The sequence below is a fragment of the Panulirus ornatus genome, chromosome 61 (assembly GCF_036320965.1).
Source record: "Panulirus ornatus isolate Po-2019 chromosome 61, ASM3632096v1, whole genome shotgun sequence".
Classification (NCBI taxonomy): domain Eukaryota; kingdom Metazoa; phylum Arthropoda; class Malacostraca; order Decapoda; family Palinuridae; genus Panulirus; species Panulirus ornatus.
In genome coordinates this window covers 1,344,936-1,360,274 of record NC_092284.1, presented here as the reverse complement: position 1 = coordinate 1,360,274, position 15,339 = coordinate 1,344,936, and the positions used below count along the sequence as shown (strand labels likewise).

General features: G+C 45.7%; 1 protein-coding gene across 3 annotated transcripts in view; it reads left to right on the top strand.

The window, feature by feature from the left end:
* The window catches only part of LOC139767503 (uncharacterized), a 59,353-nt gene that overhangs the window by 20,184 nt on the left and 23,830 nt on the right, over window positions 1-15,339 (top strand). For 2 of the 3 annotated variants that reach the window (XR_011717141.1, XM_071696930.1), the window contains exons 2-5: window positions 7,148-9,955; window positions 11,374-11,506; window positions 13,074-13,133; window positions 14,592-14,731. Coding sequence is in view for 2 of the 3 variants with exons in the window: in XM_071696930.1 (XP_071553031.1) it covers window positions 7,310-9,955; window positions 11,374-11,506; window positions 13,074-13,133; window positions 14,592-14,731 (2,979 nt within the window). In the remaining variant the exon portion in view is untranslated. The remainder of the gene's footprint in view (window positions 1-7,147; window positions 9,956-11,373; window positions 11,507-13,073; window positions 13,134-14,591; window positions 14,732-15,339) is intronic. The other variant, XM_071696931.1, reaches the window with a different exon arrangement.

Here is a 15,339-nt window from a genome sequence, read left to right as displayed (position 1 = left end):
GTACACACACACACACACACACACACACACATACGTACGTACGTACGTTGGGATGTGGGCCGGATTTCCTGTGGCTTGTATCGCCATGGAGGCAAAGTTACGTCCACCACCACCACCATCTCCACCACAACCACCACCACCATCTCCACCACAACCACCACCACCATCTCCACCACAACCACCACCACCATCTCCATCTCCACCACAACCACCACCACCACCACCATCACACATGGTCCATGGTCGAGCCCTCATGGTTCAGGGAAGGGCTCTGGTCCAGCCCTCATGGTCCAGGCTCTGGTCCAGCCCTCATGGTCCAGGCTCTGGTCCAGCCCTCATGGTCCAGGGGAGGGCTCTGGTCCAGCCCTCATGGTCCAGACACCTCGTGTATCAGGGAGACTTTGGCTGTGTTGCTAAACGGAGAGAGAGAGAGAGAGAGAGAGAGAGAGAGAGAGAGAGAGAGAGAGAGAGAGAGAGAGAGAGAGAGAGAGTGGGCTGCTTGAGAACACGGCTTCGAATACGACCTTGTGGGTGTGATTTGCCCGTGTGACCTGACCCATGATTACTCGGCCAGGGGGGTGGGGGTCGTTACGTCGTCCCAGTGTGACCTTAATTGAACGGTACAAGTGGTTCGTGAATGGGGACAAAAAACTGCACTCGGGAATTTATCGTGTCATACATCATACATGATGTATGACACATGTCATACATCATACATGATGTATGACACGTATCATACACCATACATGATGTAGTACTTACTACGTGTCATACACACACACACACACACACACACCTCCCTCACGTCGCCCCCCCTATACCATCGTCCAATCTGCCTCCAGCCTGGTGTACACACACCCCTCCCTCACGTCACCCCCCCCTATACCATCGTCCAATCTGCCTCCAGTCTGGTGTACACACACCCCTCCCTCACGTCGCCCCCCCCTATACCATCGTCCAATCTGCCTCCAGCCTGGTGTACACACACCCCTCCCTCACGTCGCCCCCCCTATACCATCGTGCATTCTGCCTCTAGTCTGGTGTGACTGGTGCGCCGCGCAACACCGCCTCGTCTTGTGTTGTGTTGTTGTTCCTGCTCATGCGCAGCTCGGCCCTCGTTATCCCTGGCGTGATAACGAGGCTTAGATAACGCCGTGTTATCGACGCATGACGAATGAGGGATGGGGGGGGGTGGGGGGGCTGAGTACCGGTTGTTATGATTGCTAGGTAGCCAGGGTTGTGGTTGTAGACCAGTCTGGCCAGGGCGTCCTGCAGTTGTAACAACCCTTGTTAGCCAGACACGTAGCCAGGGTTGTACTGGCCAGGGCGTCCTGCAGTTGTAACAACCCTTGTTAGCCAGACACGTAGCCAGGGTATTGACCAGCGTTGCAGGTGGACTGGGTGTCTTCCAGCGCCGGTGTGTGTGTGTGTGTGTGTGTGTCGCTATGTTTGTGTGTGTCGCTATGTGTGTGTGTGTGACTCACTCTGTCGTGGGGGCCAAGAGGACAGAGGTATCCAGCTCCTTTGTGTGTGTGTGTGTGTGTGTTTGTACTGTAATGTCTGTCTTGTGTTTACCTCCGAACACTGGGCGTGGTAGTTCGCTAGTTAGTGATGACGTACACGGTAGTTACGATGAGGCTGTTGTGGTAGCCGGTCTGTTCCAGCTGGGATATAGGCTTGGCCGACGCTCTCGTGCTGGTGATATAGTGTTGAACTGCAACTCGGGGACGAGGGATCTCTGTGGCCAGGAAGTGACGGTGGTGGGGATGGTGCTGTGGTCCCCCACACCGTTGTAGGATGAGGTCCGGATGATGGTGGAGAGTCGGGAAGGCCAGTGTGTGGACAGCATTTTGAATAGGTGGTGTAAGAGGGACCCAGGGTGATCTACCATGTCTTTTATGTGTCAGACTCCTACCCTGTGGGAGGCCACAGGTGAGGGACTGGAAGGTGGAGATGACCCCTGGGCAGTGTACACCCTGTGGGAGGCCACAGGTGAGGGACTGGAAGGTGGAGATGACCCCTTGGGCAGTGTACACCCTGTGGGAGGCCACAGGTGAGGGACTGGAAGGTGGAGATGACCCCTGGGCAGTGTACACCCTGTGGGAGGCCACAGGTGAGGGACTGGAAGGTGATGACGACCCCTGGGCAGTGTACAGCCTGTGGGAGGCCACAGGTGAGGGACTGGAAGGTGGAGATGACCCCTGGGCAGTGTACACCCCGTGGGAGGCCACAGGTGAGGGACTGGAAGGTGGAGATGACCCCTGGGCAGTGTACAGCCTGTAGGAGGCCACAGGTGAGGGACTGGAAGGTGGAGATGACCCCCTGGGCAGTGTACACCCTGTGGGAGGCCACAGGTGAGGGACTGGAAGGTGGAGATGACCCCTGGGCAGTGTACACCCTGTGGGAGGCCACAGGTGAGGGACTGGAAGGTGGAGATGACCCCTGGGCAGTGTACACCCTGTGGGAGGCCACAGGTGTGGGACTGGAAGGTGGAGATGACCCCCTGGGCAGTGTACACCCTGTGGGAGGCCAGAGTACCCCAGACCTGCATTATACAGTTCACTACAGTACCCCAGATACAGCAAGCCTTCCAATCAATGGGGGGGGGGGAGGAAGTGTGCGTGTGTGTCTGTGTGTCATGCGGTGGCATGTCATGGCCCCTCATGGCTGTCTCATAACCTGCTTCCGTTTTGCGTGTCGGGTGGTGATGGAGGGAAGGAGGGAGAGTTTGAGGGAGTAGGGATGGAGGGAGAGATTTAGGGAGTTAGGGACGGAAAGGGAGGGAGCCCAACCATCACTGCTACCCTGCCCAAAAGCAGGTCAGGGCCCCAGGCAGGCTGGCTGGCTGGCGTGGCGGGAGGCTGCTGCACTGGTGTGTGTTGGAGGAGTGGGGGAGAGAGGGAGGAAGGGGGCGATGGTGGTGGTGTGTTGGAGAGGGAGGGAGGGAGTGGTACGACAGTAGAGAAAGCTGTCGCGATGGTCATCCATGTTGCCTCCTAACTCCCCTCCCATGACCTGCCCTCCTGGTCCTTATCCTCGTGACCTACACTCCCAATGACCTGCCCTCCTGGTCCTCATGATCTACACTCCCCATGACCTGCACTCCAGGTCCTCATGACCTACACTCCCCATGACCTGCACTCCTCATCCTCGTGACCTACACTCCCCATGGATTGACTAGTTGTGGAGATGATGATGATGATGATGTTTGTGGTGGCATTAAAGGTACTGTTGGTGATATTGGTGGTGATGGTGCCGGAAGGAGACATGTAAATGGGTGTTTGTGGTGGAGAGTAACTGCAGGTCACAGGTCACTGGTGTCCCAGTAAGGTGCAGGTCAAGGGTCACTGGTGTACCTTTGAGGTGCATGTGAGGGGTCACTGGTGTACTTACCAGTAGGGGGTTACAGTACAGGTCACTGGTGATAACACGGGTCCAGCCATCCTTAGTTCGTCATGCCACGACCATGTCTTATCAGACAACCTCATTTATATTGGCTGACGTAACTGTGATTCAGTTGGAGGCCTCTACCCCCCTCCCACAGGTGGATCTGGCACCCACCTTCCCTGACCTTATCTGAGGCCACCTGTAGATGGTCTGAGGTCTCAAGCACTATGAAATCACTGATGATACACAGTCTTCCATGCCTGTTGTACCAGTAGGGAGGGAACTAGGTTAGGTATCATGTTCTGAAGGACTTCCTAAGGGTAGATGATGTTACAGCTCTCTCCTCTGCACTCCAGAATGAACAGCCCCAATGGTTCAATTCCTTCACCATGTCAGTGAGGGCCGTGAAAGGTCTTAGCACAAGTTCTACTACCATGAAAGGTGATGTTAGTATACAGCAGTGTACTAGTGCTAGTAGAAATAGTGTAATATGATTACTACAAGCATGCAGCTTTCAACTCTTCCCTGCTTGAAGGTTTTAAAAAGATGCCGTACTCAGTGAAGAACCCCGGAAACCTGTGTTAACTGACACACTGACCTTCCAATTTGATTTGCATATTATGATCCATTCCTAGAAAGTATTATTGATGGTGTATGTCAGATTAATGAGACTGTGCGAGTTGAGTCAGTTCTCAGGGGCTAAAGGTCAGTGCCACCCGATTGGTTTTGTTGTGGATCTTGATTGCCCAGATGCAGGAGTTACACAAGATGGAATGGATTATTTATTTATATATATATATATATATATATATATATATATATATATATATAGAGAGAGAGAGAGAGAGAGAGAGAGAGAGAGAGAGAGAGAGAGAGAGAGAGAGAGAGAGAGAGAGTTATTTTTTTGGTATGAAATGTTTAATAGAGTTCTGAAAATTGATTATTTAAGTTTTGAAGTGGGTGATTACTGTTTGTCACAGGGAGAGAGAGAGAGAGAGAGAGAGAGAGAGAGAGAGAGAGAGAGAGAGAGAGAGAGAGAGATTTACACTTGTGTAATGACCTATTTGTGCTGTATAGGGAATAGGGGAGTTCTACCCTCATAAGGGCCCAATCTCATGAACTCTTTTGTTGTGAATTTATTCTTATTTAAAAGCTGCATCTGATGTTGGGTGCAAACCCAGGGCAATGAGATTTTTAGAGTGCAATGAGTTGTGGGGTGTTGCAATAGTGTGTGTGTGTGTGTTTGTATGTGAGGGGATTGTGTAGACATGAGCACATTCTCATGGACCTTGAGCTGACCCGGAGGTTCACTCTCCGCTCTGGTTTAATAAACTGAACTGAATCCCTATATGCTCAATGAGTTGGTTGGGTATGGGAGGTGGGGGTGTCCTGATGAGGGGGAGGTGGTTGGCAGGGGTTGGGATTGAAGTGTGCCACTTGAGTTGAGAGAGAGGTTTAGAACCTCTACTACAGCTGATTGGCAGGTGGTGGTGCCTGTTGAATCCTTGCGGAAACAGTGGGCTAAGGGGGGTTTGGCTGAGGGTACAGGTATGTCGTGCTTGTGTCTGGTGTATGGGTTTCAGTGTGAGTGCAGGTGTATGCAGTGAGTGTGATAGGTATGGAGGCTATGTGTGTAGGGGTGTTAATGGTTGTGACGGGTGTGAAGCCGTGGGTAAGGGTGTTAACGTGAGGGTATTGGTGTAAGCAGTGGTTGTGACTGGTGTGGAGCTTGTCTGTGTGTGTGTGTTCATATAATGGTTTAAAGATTATTCTGTTTTCATGTTGTGTCACATGTGGGCAGTCAGCAAACCCCCCCCCCCCCCCCCCCCCCCCCCCCCCCCCCCCCCCCCCCCCCCCCCACACACACACACACACACACACACACACACACACACACACACACACACACACACACACACACACACACACACACAAGCGCACACACTTATGGGCTCAATACTTGCCTCTTACCAAGATGACATTCTGTATTAAGTCCACATCTGCCATAGGCAGGGTCGGGTGGACAGATGGATGCGTGTATGAAGGTGTTGAATGTTCCCTGGACCAGGGTACACTCTCGTCCACCCTCTGAAGAATAGCATATGCTGGTTGCTCATGTTCCTCCCTCTCTTCCCCACTGGTCTAAGGGGGAGGGTGCTCAACAGATAATGTTACCCATATAAGCTCTTCTGAATTAAATGCTACCACAACAACCCTCTCCCTTTCTGTCTTGGTTATTGAAGCAGTTAATCGTCTGCAGGTATAGAAAATGACAGGAGTAATTAAATGTGTGGGATGTAGTGCTGTAATGACCTTGGAGGAATGGTAGGAGACTGCTGCTAGTAGTCCCTTGCCTTGTTATTTAGAAAGGTCAACAAGCACTGCATTTTTGTTGCCCTTTATGCACAATTTGTATGTAAAAAGAAAATGATAAGATGGTCCCGTGAGGTGTTGGGAGGTGATTTGTTGTGGCCTTCCTTACCAGGTAGTGGGGCCTCACCTGCATTGTGGGCATTGCGTCACCTCCCATCCTGTTGCTTTCAGTGGGCGGCTGCTCAGCCAGGTCTGTGGAGGGTTGGGGAGTGTCAGATGTGTAGCAATGTTCATGGGGGAGTGTGTGTGGTTGCGTGTACCATCACTTGTAATTACATGTTTGTAGTTTAAAGGGAGGGTGAGGAAGAGGAGGGAAGATCTCCACTTATGGGGAGTGGATGGCAGGCTTTTGGGTACCAGTAGGTGTGTAGCAGTGTCATTTTGGAGGGATGGAGGTCAGGTGCATGGGTACCACCTTACTTGGTAGCTCTCTTGTTACAGAACCTTATCTCCCTTTAGGAACAGTTTCACAGTGTATACAGAATCCTTTATATATATATATATATATATATATATATATATATATATATATATATATATATTTTTTTTTTTTTTTTTTCATACTATTCGCCATTTCCCGCGATAGCGAGGTAGCGTTAAGAACAGAGGACTGGGCCTTTGAGGGAATATCCTCACCTGGCCCCCTTCTCTGTTCCTTCTTTGGAAAAATTAAAAAAAATACTAGCTTGTGACCCATCCATATAGGGGTATTAATAATTAGCTGTGGCTTTTTGTAAGTCTCGCAGTTAGACCATGTTATTGTTACTGCTTCTGTTGATGCTGTTCCTCAATCTTGAGTCTTTACTGCTTCATCTGTTCCTCGTTTGTAATCATCTTATCACTGCTTGCCTTTAACTCTCTCTCTCTTTCCTTCTCTCTGACTTTCACCTGTATCTCCTCCACCTCCTTCAGATTTCATTCCCTCCCAGTTTTTGTGTCTCAGTATTTTTTATAGTTGTACTAAAGTACTGTTAGTCCTGCATGTATATCATACTAGATAAAGCATGTGTCCAAGAATGATATGCATATTATTATTGTAGGACTATATTGCATTATGTTGTATTGTTCGGCATGATTATTACATGATGCTATGTGTAAATTAAAGCAGTTGTGTCCAAATCTTGTCTTAAGAAATACTTGATGGTAGGAAATTGTAGATATGATGGAATAAAGAAATCCTTACGATGGTATCTTATCACAGACCTGGTTGTACAGCACATCCCCTCTGACAATGATAAGAACTCATGATACATAAGAACTTGATTTGAAACGTGTTAGATATGGCCTCTTAACCTTTAAGAAATACCCCCAGACCGAGGACGTCAGTTTTATATATATATATATATATATATATATGTATATATATATGTTGCCATTGTCTTTCCAGATGTATAGTGTATTCATACAAAGAACAGTGAAACAAATAATGTTTTTGTTGAAAAAAACTTAAAAGTTGTATTAGGAATCAGTTGATAATTCCTTCAGGTGAGAAAAAAGGAAGGATAGTGTTGTGTGTTCTATAGCAGTGAACGAGGAGTAAGTGACCAGGATGAGCAAGTTATTTCCCATGTTTAAAAGGAAAGGCAAGGGTAAGGATGAAGAGGCGGAGGATGACACGAAGAAGAAACATGGTAAAGGAGGGAAACTCTCCAAGGAGGAACACCATGGCCCATCTCCACGAGCAACAGCTGTCTCATCCAGATCAGACAGGAAGAGAAAAGAGAAGGTTGTGAAACGTAAGGCCCCCACACCAAATGGAAAAGAGAATCGTCCCTTGGAAGCAGGTTTGGATAGGCATCATCACAAGGGAGATTTTTATGTTGACGACACAGGGACGGTCAGAGAAGGTCCTCACACGAAGATGGTGGTGGATGATGTACCGGCCAGTGAGGAGGACCATGAGGCCAATTTAGTGGGAAACCCACAACTTGAATGTAAACAAGAAGATTCAGGCATCACAGATCATGAGAACACCATTGTCACAGGCAGTAAGGACACTGCAAAGGGTTCTCTCAGAGATGAGGATGCTTCAGAAATCGTTGGCGACAGGGACCATTTACAAGATTCACATAAAGGATATCCTCAAGAGGTAGACCTTGAGGATGAATCCAGTGGTTATGACTATTCAGAGCCATGTAATGAAGAACAAGAAACCACAGAGAAGGGAATATTGTTTGATAGATGTGTGCGACATGAAGAGCAGGTTCAGGATTGTGTTCAGAGTAAATCATCTATCATTACAGAGAGGATGAGCCAGGAGGTCATGGCAGGTGAATTTACCTGTAAGGCTTCACACGTTATTACAGAGGATGCTCAGCTAGTGAGTAATGATTGCCATGCAAACGAATCTCCCCAGACAGAAGTGGAAACTTGTCAAGGTAAGCAAGAAGAAATTCTGGCTGTGAGTAAACCACCAGGCAGTGCACAAATTAAAGAGGAAATCTCACCTGAGGCAAGTGATGGGCATGAGTTCATGACAGGGCAGAGTTCAAGAACAGATGTGGATAAAGATGAGGACAGATTAGATGAAAGTTTAGATGGAACTGTGGACGATGGTGGGAAAATGGAAGAAGAAGGCACATCAGATGTTAGTGTTGGTTCTGATGATGTTAGCATGCGAGAAGAGAAATCCGAGAGTGTGGATGGAATGACAGATACCCAGTTTGTCAGTATCATAGATTCACAGAACATGCTCAGCAGTCAGGATAGTGATGATGATTTCGACTCCGCTCAGGAAGACTGGGATGAAGAGGATGACATGGGTCAGTCACCTGTGAACAGGTCACTACAAGAATCTGTGAAAAACACAACACACGAGAGCATTTTTGATGAGGTGAATGAGGCGGCAAATAATGTGCTCATAAGCAAAAAATGTGAAGAGAATGAGGTGCCTGATCTACAAAGAGAACCCAGCAGGTCTTCCTCTGTGTACCAGGATGCACCTCTAATCTTTGAAGACACAGACATTGTGAGTATTGCTTCTATTATTGATGCCTCAAATGAAGAATGTACAAAGGGACCTAGTGAACAGGAAAGTGGTAGAAAGACCAGAGGCCCTCCAGGGAGACTGACACGGAAGACTTCGAATGTATCAACAGCCTCGAGTGAACTCTTCAATGAGGAGTTGGATGAACTTCTTGATGAAGAGCTTGATAGGTTGTCAGAGGAGGAGGTTGAGAACGTAAAGTTCAAAGCATCTTCATTAGACAGAGTTGATGCTAAGGCCTCAGAGAGTACAGTCACAGTAGATGTCGTGGATAATGCTCTTCAGGGAAAGAGCTTTGGAGTGGGGATCATCAACACACTAGATACAACAAAACAAGGAAGTGAGAACATTTTGCCCACAGCTGATGTAGGAATTGAAGTATCAGACCCCAATGGAGTGACAAGGGAAGTGTGTGAAAATGGCCAGGATGTCCCGAGTAATCAGTCCAAAGGAGGATTATTGCAGAAGGCACCAGATAGTTGCACAGTTGTGTCTGAGGAATGTCGAATTGGTGTAAAAGAAAGTTTGACGACATCCCCAATGGTGTTGCCCTCTGAGGAGGTGATAGATCAGGCCAAGGACAGTGGGTATTATAGCTTGCCAGTGTCCCCGAAGCCAGTAGTTGCAGTGAGAGGGGTCGAAGCATCGCGGGAAGAAGTGGGGCGTGTGGCTGATGACTCATTTGGAGATAGTGAAGAGGAAGGGATGCTCACTCCACCCACTGAAGTGGCTGCCTTACCACCTTTTCCTGAAGAGCTTGGGACTGCAGGGAAGGAGAGTGTTGTGAAGGAGTCTGTGTTGGACAGCTCCATAGCAGATGAATCTGCTTTGCTCTATCAGTCATGTTGTGAAAGTCATGAGACTGAACAGACTAAAGACATTAACAAATTGGAGGGCACTGTCATTGTGACAGAGGAGGAGGGTGCGGGTAAAGGGGTTTCGACAGAATCGCAGATTGCTAGTAAAAGTAAGAAACACGAGCTAGACATACCAAAGGACACAGCAACAGAGTTCCGAGAGAGTGCCACCTCTCCCAAAGGAGGTGGAAGTGGTGGTGCCTCCTCCTCCACCCCCACTGGCAGGCACTCAAGGCACAAGTCTCCCCTACTGGACTTAGAAAATAAACAGAATGGCGATGAGCCCTTGCGTAGCCCTGACCCTGTGGGGGACAGGTTCCTCCAGCATGCTGTCTGTTTATCCCATGAGGAAGTAAGTTAATCATTCACAAGCATTAGTAATACATTTTGGGAACACCCTACCATTGTTTAGGAGCATTGTATTAATGCATGTTTTGGTGACTATTAGCTATTTTGTTACAGGTATTTGTCATGTACATGTCTGGAGCCCAAATTAGCATCTTGTATCATATGATGCTTGCATTCACATTTGATCTGCAGCATCCTTATCAATGCTTGTGTATGTAATGCGTGTGTGAGTGGGTTGCTGGTGCTTCCAGGCCAGCATTGTAATTCTGTTGACTACCCCACATTCCTAGATATCTGACCCCACCCCACCCCTCCTGATACTCCTCCTCCTCCTCCTCCTCCTCCCCCTCCTCTGTGTACTCTTTTCCCTAGTCCTCTCTTAACTCTTCTTCCTCCTAATCCTTCTTCCCCTAGTCCTGCTCCCCTAGTTCTCCTCCTAGTCCTCCTCCTCCTAGTTCTTCTCTCCCTAGTCCTTCTCCCCTCACCATCCTCCCCTGGTCCTCCTCTCCTTGGTCCTCTTCCCCAAAGTCCTCTGAGTCACTTACCCCTCCCCAAGTCCTCTCCCAATTTCTCCTTTTCCAAGTCATTCCCTTTAGTTCTCCTCTCCCCTAGTCCTCCTCCTAGTCTCCCTTCCTCTAGTCCTCCTCCCCCCTTGTCCCCTTCCCCATGTCCTCTTCCCCCTTGTCCTCTTCCCCCTTGTCCTCCTCCCCCTTGCCCTCCTCCCCCTTGTCTTCCTTTCCCTTGTCCTCCTCCCCCTTATCCCCCCCCAGCCCTCATCCTCCTCTTCCTCACATCATGGTTGACTTTTACAGAGAAAATTTCCTTGTACACAAAACCGTAATTGGAGTATTGGTATGATATAAACATAAATGTATACAACCTCAAACCAGAGGGAGTAGTAACTCTTTGTAATTTGTTTTATGGAAGTATATAACTAGAAGAGTTCATCCAGTCTCGCTGAGGAACAGACATCTTTTAATGTTTTGATATTTTTACAAATGATTATGAATGCTGAGGATCATATTTCCAGTAGCATGGTTGATTTGTTTTTGTGAACTTATTGTGACATAATCTTGTGTCAGTTTGTCTGTAGGGATCATATCATGGGTTATACATGCAGTTATGTTGGCTATGTTACACAGACTTTAACCTTTTTCATTGAACATTTAATCTTAAGGAAATGGTATGTGGGTCACGGACATACTTTCCCACGTATTACAGGTTAGATCTTTTTTGTCATTTGTCTTTATGAAATGACATCCTTACCTTCTAAATGTTTTGCCTCTATAGCAAACAGAAAGACTTTAATGATTTGTTATATTCACATAACAGTACAGAATATTCAATAAGATTTTGTGTTCTTGCTGTGTTTTGGATCTTCCTACCTTAGTTTTGTTTCTGATGAGTCCATTTTCTTGGCAGGCTGAAGCACGATTAGCCCAGCGACGAGCTGCGCGAGCCGAGGCAAGAGAGCTGAGACTGCGAGAGTTGGAGAAGCAACAGCAGGACCAGGATAATGATGAAGAGAAACAGTTCACCTCACCTTCTTTTGCAGGTGGGTTGGTCTCATTTTAGTGTCACTGAACATGAAATTAACTGCAGCCCAGCTGCTTGGAACTTTCAGTGTAAAGGTAGCAACACCCTCCATTGACTGAAACTCTTACTGCTGGGTTGACCACATTCCACCAACAGGAGTGCTTCACTCTGACTGCACTATTCCATATTTATTTAGTCATTCTTTTTCTGTCCACACCACAGTGCTACCTTCCATCCCCACTGTATTCTAGTGACCAACCACTCTTGTCACTAACACCATCCCCATCTTGTGCGCTATGCATGCAAATAACACACATGCTCCTTCTGACTACACTGTGTTCCAGCATCATGCTTCTCACCAAATGGTATTTTTCTCACCACATTTTTCCGTATTGACTGCATATCCTGTTACCGTTGCTGTTGAATCCTCTCTCTCGTGCCATTCCTTTTTTGACCCGTCCTCACTGACAGCACCACTGTTCACCAGCTTGACAGCTGCATTGCTGTATGAAGGGCTGACCACATTTAGCCAAGTGCTTCTCCTTGCCTACTTCACTGCCTTGCACAAACAGTACTGCTACCCATAAACTGTTGTGTTTCCCGTTAACTATATTGCTGGTCTCTGATTGCATGCACAGCTTCTCTGTTCTGCCACACCTCATCTTACTGACTGCACAGCTCATTGTTTCCTGATGATTATTGTGCTGGCCTCTGACAGCATGCACAACTTCTCTCTTCTGCCCCACACTTCATCCTACCGACTGCAGAGCTCAGTAACCTGTTGGAAATATCCAATAGTTTGATTAGCTTTATTTTGTTTCCCAGTGATCCATTGTACATCTCATAGTTTTCTTATTTAGGTTTTATTTAGTCACAGTGGGTTTTAAAGGAATCATTTACATCTTTTTTGTCATACAAGTTCATCATAACATGATGTATTTGTTATCAGAGGAAATGGTACGGTGAAAATGTAGAAGACGAAGACTTCCCTATGAAGCACAAGTGAAGTTTACTTTCATTTCTCACTATTTGAGGATCATTATATGAGCATTCATGTTCATGTTACATTAGAGCCACCTGTTTTAATATCTTCTTTTACTCTGATGATAACCAAAGTCATTAGATACATAGTTCAGCTTGTATTGCAGGTCATTTACAGCATAGCCATTTTAATGTCTACCCTAGTATAGAACCAGGTTGGCATGATGCTTTGTAGGGGTAGTTAGACAGTGTGAAATGACATGCAGTGTATGTATGTGAAACTGAGCAGACGAACTTATACCACTTGCTGAATTTGGTTGCACAGACTGGAAGTTTGAGCCTCGCTTGCCCTCTTGAGCAAGAGCAGCTGATGATATTAATGATTTGGTCAAGGAATTGCCCCACAGTTCTTAGGTATTCACCCACCAAACTTTTTTTTCTAAGCTGATGTAAGTGCACTGAGTGTGTGGATAATTGGATTTGAGTGTCCGTCCAGGTTTGGCATTTAGAAATGGTAAGTCATCCTTATTTTGATCCTGTTGATAGTCATGTAATGGATATGATTTAGACGTGCAACATGCTCAAAGGTGATGCGTCTACCACAGGTGCAGATGAGGATGATGATGACGACGATGGTGAGGAGGAGGAGGAGGAGGAGGAGGAAGGTACTGGTGAGAGAGGTTGTTGTTAACTAAATGATTTGCTTCCTAACCTCCCCTCCATTTGTCCTCTACCAATTTGGAAAATATTGTCACTAAATTGCCCTCCAGGGATCTATGATTGGTTTGAGTTTGTTAATCAGTTACTGTACAGTTGTTATGTAGTACCTGTGATTGCCCATATTGAAGGCAGCATGAATTTTATGATTACAGTTTTGTTTGATTTCTGCTGACCAAAGTAAGCTATATTTGAAGTAAACATTTCTTGAATAAATACCCATATTTGATCATACATAGATTTGTACATATGTGTACAGGCAGGTATGTGGATGGACAGACGTGTTAAATGAGAAGGGCATGAGTGCAGTAGGAAGTAAAAATGAAGAAGAAAACATTTGTAAATGCTTACCAACTTATGAGTGTCTGTGAAGAGATTTTGCCAAAAAAAGTAGGGCTAGTGCATAGCAGTCCCTGCACGTCCTCTTTGCCAAAAAAGTAGGGCTAGTGCATAGCAGTCACTGCATGTCATATGTGATGAATAATGGTAGTGTAACAGGAGCTTATAAATATTGAGTGAATGAGAAGAGGAATTTCATTTGAAATGTAACCCAAACATGTACTGTATATGACAGAGTTCAGTGATTGTTGTTTTGGAGGACGGAGGCAAAGGGTAGATGAATAGTATGCAATGAGAGACTCACATGTATACGAGTGATTGACTGTCATAATACTTGGACCAGATGCTACATTGGGTGGGGTGTACTATACTGGTTAGGGTAAACAGAAATTGAGGAGTTATTTACTTATGGCATTCAAGCAGGGTTTCACTAAAGAATGCACAAATCAGATGTTTTGTCTAATATGCTAGCCACAACAAAGCAGGGCATGATAGAGAACCTTGAGGATCAATAAGTGGTTAATTCCTGTGTTATATGTCTCTATTATCTTCGTTATTTGGATATAAATGTATGATATGAATGTCTGTGTATATATTATGGAGAATCTTGTGTTGATATTCATACATATAGTTTGTAGACAGCATTTTTTGTCTTGGATTATGAGTACTGCTTGAGCAAGCGATCCTTTTATATGACCCAGTTGGTTGACAGCACCTGCCACAGTCATATGTGGTGTATTCCAAGGTAAAATTATTATATATGTTGTTTGTGTTAACCTTGTTTTAAGCTTTCTTTTGTAATCCTCAACTAATTCAGAAAATGAATGACACTGTGTTCCATATTTGTCAGACATTTGTGAAACTGTCTGTTGTCAGTCCGACCCCAAATCAGAAAAGACAGCTTTCAAGACAATGTTGTGCATCTCACATTTATTCCATTCAGAATTGTAATCTAACAAGACCCTATATCAGGTTAACCAATTTCTAACAGACTTTATCTTCATGTAATTCTACTGTTCTGGGCAGATAGTTTTTATATATATCCTTGATGCACCACTCCATTTTAGAGCCTTCACCAAGACCTGCGGGTGCTGGAAGGACACCAGTCCGAACTGCAGGGATCAACTGCACAGGCCAGTACTCTAGAAGATCATCAGAAGACTCGACGACTGATGAGTCGTTACCAGCTAATGTTAGAGAGATGAGGGTAAGTTGTATCCCATGATTAGTATTGAGAGAAAGTGTGAGTGATATGTTCTCTATTGCACTAATTATAGTTTTTTTATTTTATCATTTGTCACATTATACAAAGTGTATTTTGTTCTAGATTACTTACCTTTATCTGTATACTATTTGTAGTAGTGAATAAAAAGCTGCTTAGTTTATCATTTTCACACCTTATTGCTTCATCACCGTATTTGGTTCAAATGGATTAGTTGTTTTCCATTCTCTCTCTCTCTCTCTCTCTCTCTCTCTCTCTCTCTCTCTCTCTCTCTCTCTCTCTCTCTCTCTCTTTTGCTGCAGTTGTTTTATCAGTGTCTGTTTTGTTGTAGCTTGTGATGTCTGACAATAGGGTATATCCATAAAATGAAAGTTAAAAGTATTCCAGAGAACATTATATGATGAGCTTTATCTTAATGAAAACTAATGCTGAGTTTGATTAGAAATTGTCTGTTGTCATTATTTTTGTTTAGTTATATAATTTTAAGACCTTTATTTTTTCAGGGCTACTACAATTTCAGTTTGTAGCAAGGAAAGGATGGACTCATTTGTAGGTTGAAGTTCTTTGACGAAATTGTACTCTTTTTCATCCGT